At 44.8% G+C, this 6,690-nt stretch overlaps 1 protein-coding gene across 2 annotated transcripts; it reads left to right on the top strand.

Annotated features, from left to right (window-relative positions):
* Positions 1-174: 174 nt before the first annotated feature.
* ncbp3 (nuclear cap binding subunit 3) lies at positions 175-6,663 on the top strand. Of its 2 annotated transcripts, none has more exons than XM_019864177.1 (13): positions 175-399; positions 1,373-1,438; positions 1,524-1,629; positions 1,708-1,833; positions 2,086-2,214; positions 2,285-2,409; positions 2,582-2,690; positions 2,773-2,872; positions 3,309-3,415; positions 3,554-3,869; positions 4,145-4,296; positions 4,778-4,960; positions 5,282-6,663. In XM_019864177.1, exons 1-13 carry the CDS (start codon positions 217-219, stop codon positions 5,584-5,586), a joined length of 2,007 nt encoding a protein of 668 aa, XP_019719736.1. In that variant the 5' UTR covers positions 175-216; the 3' UTR covers positions 5,587-6,663. The 2 variants fall into 2 exon arrangements, with proteins under 2 accessions (XP_019719736.1, XP_019719737.1); XM_019864178.1 differs by having other exon boundaries at positions 176-399; positions 4,148-4,296.
* Positions 6,664-6,690: the final 27 nt, after the last annotated feature.

Here is a 6,690-nt window from a genome sequence, read left to right as displayed (position 1 = left end):
ACACATTGAAGGTCATTTCAGAAACGTGCGCGTGTGTATGTGTGCGCGCGCACTGGGGAAAAAAATAAAATAAAATCGCGATTTACACTCCATACCTGACGGTGGCGGTAAAGCAGCGATAATTTGTTTGCAAACCCTAAAACAACAAATGGAAGAAGAACAGCCAAGCTCAGCAGCAGCAGCAGCAGCAGCAAGTCGTTTGTTCGCAGCGGTGTCATGGCGGCGGCGCGCAGCTTGCGGGTTTCGGTGAAATCAGACAGCGGCTCTGACCACTCCGAGTCCGAGTCGGACTCCGAGTCCGACAGAGGTGCCCGCGAGCCCGAACCTATGGAGGTGGAGGAAGGGGAGCTGGAGGCTGAAGACATCTCCAACAACCGGTCCCTGAATGATTTGCTGCCGGTAGGTTGTCCCGCGTTGGGCCTCACCAGACACGGCGCTGGCGTCTTCTGCGTCCTGGAGAACTGTGGAAGGATAGCCGCCGTGTGGTAACACCAACCCACTCTCGACCCGGGGAACACTTGGTGGCTGTTGTGAACATCATTTCACTGCATCCATAGTGGGTTTTTAAGACACTTTCAGACGCGACTGGCTGAATAAAGTCACGCATTTCTGACACTTGTTGCCTGTTAGCATTATCCTGTGGCGTTGCCTCCAAACTCGTATCGGGAAAATGCACCTCAAACGTTCTTCGCATGTTGAAGCGCTCAAGCGTGTTATATTTCCTAACATCGTTAGAAAATTTCGTTGTGTCGTCTAACTTCGATTCATTCGGTTTATTCACAGTCAGTATTTGTCTTCTTTTTCACGGGTTTTAAAGATTATTTTGGGGTCATTGCTTTCCTCTTGTCGTTTGCCCTTTGGATTAAACAACTGAATTTGTCTACATGAGCTGTGCAGTTAGTGACTGAAAATCTGATCGTTTGATTTGTGTGTCGATGCATTTTCATTGGGACTCTGAGTTGAGTGATTTGTGCACACTGGACTGTCCACATGAGGATGAGTTGGATTTTTCTTTTTAATGACATAAGTCTTCCAAAGATGCTCCCTCAAATTCACATGTCCACACTTTTGTGGCATCATACAATGTCAGTTTCACACCCTTTATAATGAGCCCAGGTGGCACTTTGGACAAGTAGTAGTGGTATTTATTTTTATTCCTCTGATTAGACCTGCAATGTTACACTTTAGTTGTCCACTCGTTGATTCAGCTGCTGATTAGAATGTAAGTCTTGGTGGAGGCCAGTCATTGTTTCTACTGCGCTGTTTGGGTTCACTATTCTCGCTCTTATTGATCTGAAGATGAAATTCTCATCCAGTTCACATCCACAAAGTTTCACTTTTTAAAACAAGTGATGATTTGCTTTGTTTGCAGGACACGGGCAGGCGCTACGAGAACAAAGCTGGAGCATTCATCACCGGGATTGACGTCAATTCAAAGGTTGAGAAGTAAAAGAAAAAAGCGTGCTCCACGCGCATTCTGTGCGGTTAAGCGTTGATTGACACACTGATCGTGTTTCCACCAGGAGGCCATTGAGAGGAAAGAGAAGCGAGCGAGGCGTTTCCACTTCCACGGGGAGGTGAACGCCACTCAGCGCAACATCTTCCTGGATAAAGATGCAGTAAAGAAAGGCAAGAGAAGACATAGCCTGCAAAAAGGATAACTTTTGTGGTTGTAATGGCTATTGCGTATACTGTACATGTCTTCAGCCATCCCCAAAGTGCGCATGGAGGCTGTCCACATCATGGGTGTCGATGACATGAGCACTCAGGACGTCTTTGGCTACTTTAAAGAATATCCCCCCGCACACATTGAGTGGATTGACGACACTTCCTGTGAGAATGCTCCCTTTTCTTACCCACTGTTGTTCCTCAAGTGCATTTTTCCCTTTAGAAAAGTTTCCAGGTGTCTTAATAAAATCTCTCAGGCAGGCTTTTGTCAAAATATCCAAAAGATTAAGAATTGTAACACAACCTGTTTAATCTCACCCTTGATGGTGAAGCGGGCACGACAGGAATCAAGTCTTTCTATGCAAATCATAAAAAAATCGGGTTTTTCTTTAAATAAAAACCAGTTGGTTTCCCCAGGCAATGTGGTTTGGCTGGACGACAACACAGCCATCAGAGCCTTCATCAACACCAGCCGCATGCCCGACCCACACACTGCTATTGTGACAGATACGGAGAGCACCACCCAGCCGGGCAAGCACAGAAAAAGTCAGTCAAAGAAACAAATGAGTCCCCAACAGGGTGTGGGTAAATGTCTTGACGGGTGGTTTAATTGCAGGTCGTCGGAGTCAGGGGTCAGATGACGATGATGACGAAGAAGAGGGCGAGGTGGATGAGGAGGTGAAGAAGACCAGCGAGGAGAGCGCGAAACACAGTGATGGGGAAGAGGAGCACACGACAAAGGTGAAATTAAGACAGTTTTCATAAATTATAAATGTTGTAGAGCCCCTCAGTGATTGGTCAAGAAGTCAATGATGAATTAGTTTGCACACAAACAAGAATACTGTTCATCAGACTTAAAATGAGGAGCACTGACTAATGGCATCCATGAATATTTTTGTTGATTTGATGTCAGGGGGACGACCTTTCGCGGGCCGAGAGAGAATCTCTGCTGAGGAATGAGCCACGTCCTGCCATCAAAGCCTTCAAAGGAAACAAGCTCCTTCTTCGCTTTGCCACCGAAGGTTTCTCCTACAACTACGTCTGCACTACCACATGCGCAAGAATGGGCGCCTAAACTTAAGACCTTTTTATGTTCTAATTCAGATGACAAGAAGGAGCTCGGTGTCGCCCGGCGCAGTCGGTACTACATGAAGTACGGAAACCCGAACTACGGAGGCATGAAGGGGATTCTCAGCAACTCCTGGTGGGTCAAAAGCTCTCGTTCCCCCTTTGAAATTCCACTAGTGACTAAGCCCTGCCGCAACTGGCGAAAAGACTTGCTTAACTGACCGCTCGCCAAAAGTTTAAACTTGCCTGAATTAATGGTTCAAATGTACCACAGACTATCATCCCAAAACAATTTGGAATGTAATTATCCCTAAAAAGACTTTAAAAAAAAAAAATCCAAAAACACTTGAAGTACACTACACTTGAAGTGCGCGTGAACATATGGCGATGATTCTCATAACTTCCATCGCCTTTGAAAATTATAGATTAGTCTCAATTCCCAACAAGGGTTTAAAAAAAAAAACAGCAGCTACCACACCAATAGGTGGAGGAACATGGGTTACAAACTGGATTATTAGAGATTTGTAACACTAATAGTGTGATTTCTGTGCTCTCTGTGTGGGTTTCCTCAGGAAGAGGAGGTTTCATAACCGACGGATGCAGCGAGACGTCAAAAGCAAGAAGCCTCTGATTGGAGACAGCATGGGACACACTCCACCATACACACACCGACACTCTGGTAAAAAAATAAAAATAAATAATAATAGTAACGAAAAAAAAACTTGCACACAAACACAACTTTTAGGTCAGAACTCATCTATATAAAGAACTACAACCCAGAAAGACATTACGACTGACAAACCTTTCACCACTCCAGCTGACCTGGTTAACCTGCCGGAGGAGCCCATCAAGGAGGAGGAGGAAGAGGATGAGGAGGACTACGGTGATGAAGACATGGACTCGGATGACCGGGTGGTGGAATTCAAAGAAAAAGGAGACAAGGGCGTCTCATCCTCACGGCCTCCACTGGCGGGGCCCCGTAGGAGGCTAGAGCGCTCGCCATCTCCATGGTCCGAATCGGACGAGATGGACTACGATCTGGAGCTGAAGATGATCTCCACGCCATCGCCAAAGAAGAGCAAGAAGATGACAATGTACGCGGATGAGCTGGAGGCACAGCTGAAGAGCATCAGGTCTGAACTGCAGCATCATGTTTTGCTGTTAGGTGAATTACACTCAATGTTGCCACAGTTACCTTGACAAACTAATGTGATTGCCAATTACTCATCTAGAAGTAATTTATTTAGTGATTACTTGATTGTTAAATAGCTAAACACTCTTTGTGACCTATGAAACTATTGCCGAAGGTCTTTGTGACCGTTTGCGACCTTGAACAACCCCTGACGAGAAATCAACATTCGAACCATGCGCAAACACTTGCTGTGCTGATCCGGTGTCTCGCCCCAAGCAGAAACAGGGTGGGGGAGTCGGCATCACAAAGCCGGGCCAAGTCACCATCACCCAGCAAGGTGACCGACGTGCGGCAGCTACTCGAGGAGAAAAGACAGGGGCTGTCTCATCACAGGCAACAACCCCATGTAGTCAACAGCGGGAAGACAGGTGAGCCCCATGCGTGGTTTACAGTCAAAAAGGATCAAGCCATGGCTGCGAATCGCCAAAATCTGTGAGGATTGGCATATTGCAATTAGGTTTACAACTGCCTGTATATGCCACAAGATAGCAGCTAAGCAATAGTTTTGTCTCAATGAAACTACTCCCATCAACTCAACATAGTTCCTTCGTGCCAAGATAACACTAAAGTGATTTTTTTCTTCGTTACTTTTACAGGAATTAATGACAGATATGTTTAAAAAAAAAGCGAACAAATGAATTTGCTAATGCCAACGTCAATGAATAAGAATTAATGTTACTGCTTTGATACGAGTCAGCGAAGTGAGACAATGGTTTTCTTTTCTCTCTGTGCTAAGACATGTATGTATTGGTTACTTTCTTCATCATTACACGGGCAAACAATTGTCCGCAACCTTCTGGAACTTATCCTCAGTGAGAAACAGACACTCACAAACATTTGTTTTTACAGATGTCCGACAGCGGCTTGGGAAGAGGCGCTACTCAGCTGAAAGGGGACGCTCTCACTCGCCTGTCTCCCCAAGAGACACCCCTACCCCCGCCAGAGAACCAATCAGTGACGTGCATTGTCGACTCGGCGTTGTCAGTCGAGAAAGAGGCAGCTCATCGAAGTCATCCAAAGACAGAAAGACAAGTGAGTGCGTCATATATTTCAATCCATCAATCCATTTTTTGTTGCACTTGTCCTCATTCGGATCATGGGTGAGCTTGTGCCTGTTCCAGCTGACTTTGGGGACAAGAGATGGATAGGTTGAACTGGTTGCCACATAGATGGTCACACATAGACCAACACCCATCCGCGCTCACACTCACACCTCGGGACAATTTAGATTGTTGCATGAACAGTTTTTGGAATGTGGGAGGAAACCAGAGTACCCAGAGGAAAGCCACGCAGGCACAGGCAGAACATGCAAACTCAAGTGACATTATTTTTAATTCCAACTCCTGTGTGCAGGCAGCCTCTGGAGCCGACTGGGCGACAAAGAGGAAAAGACGGGAAGTCGCGAGCGCGGGCCGAGTGGCGGGTCATCAGGACTGTTCTCGTCCTCACGGCGCAGCGGGAGACGCAGAGGTAACACAGCGGAGGAGGAGGGTGAGGGTGAGGAAGAGGATGACTCCGCGCTGCAGAAGGTGTGGGGCGCCATGATTAAGCAGAAACAGGAACGTCTCAGCCACAAGATGAAGAAGAGCCGGCTAGACAACCTGCCGTCGCTACAGATTGAGATCAGCCGAGAAAGCAGCGAGGACTCGGATGTTTGAGACGAATATACTTTTGCACAATCATCGGAATTTCATTTTTGACACATAGTCAATCATGTTCATGGATGGATCATTGAGAGGATCTACTTGGCATATGCTTTGGACTCTGCGATTGCACTTGCAACTGCCCCCCTTTGGCTCAACTGTGTCACATCCTTTCTTTTAATACAAAACATCCAAAAGTTGGTCTGGGTGACATTCAACTTTACTTTTATATTTTGAATTCAATTTCGTTTTTGAAGAACTTGTACAGGTAACATGGAACAATGCCCTTTTTAAGACAGGACCATTCGCCCGCAATGTTGTTTGATCAAAGGATGTTTACTCGACAAACCCCTAATCATTTTAACGTTGTGTGAAGCTTCTCAAATGGGACCTAATGTTTTATTTTATAATCTTTAAATTGTCATTTTGTGTGTGGAACAGCAACAAGGCCAGTTGTCAACCTGTCTAATATACACACACGAGGCCAGCCATGCAATAAAAAAAAAAAAAACAAAAAAAACTAGTAAAACCTCAGAGAAACTGTTACAAAAAGCCCCACATGCTTAACTCCTCACGGACAATTTGGCATTCCTATACATCAGCATAAACCTTTGTTTTTTTTTTTCATTTCTACAAATTACAACGGCAATTGACGAAATTTGTTCGTAATGGACCTATTGAAATGATGAAGACTCTTCTTTCAAAAATTCAAACATGATTAAGTAGTTCGCCAAAAGACTGAGGTGAAAGCCTTGACAGCAACAACACTGATTCTACTCTTAATAAACATGACTGGATCAATAATAACCACTATCCTTCCACTTGAAATAAAAAAAACAAAAAAAAAACGATCTTTTTTGTTTCCAAGACTAGTGTTTCTGGTTCATGAAATAGGAGGCTCACTTACAATTGAACTCATGGTAGGGATTAAATTAATGATTGTGCTGTTTTTATGACACGAGATTGACCCATAATCTTGGTTGAATATTTTTATTATTTTCTTATTCCTAATCATTTATGATGTGGTAAGACATTACATTTCATTCTTAAGGCGGCAAAGTCACCTCAGTTGAACAATAAAATGCGTCGATAGATCTTGTCTCGCGCGACAGTGTGTTT

Source organism: Hippocampus comes, unplaced genomic scaffold, assembly GCF_001891065.2.
Source record: "Hippocampus comes isolate QL1 unplaced genomic scaffold, H_comes_QL1_v1.1 scaffold57, whole genome shotgun sequence".
In the NCBI taxonomy this organism is placed as follows: Eukaryota; Metazoa; Chordata; class Actinopteri; order Syngnathiformes; family Syngnathidae; genus Hippocampus; species Hippocampus comes.
Note: the sequence above shows the minus strand (reverse complement) of the source record. Positions and strands in the feature narration are given on the sequence as shown.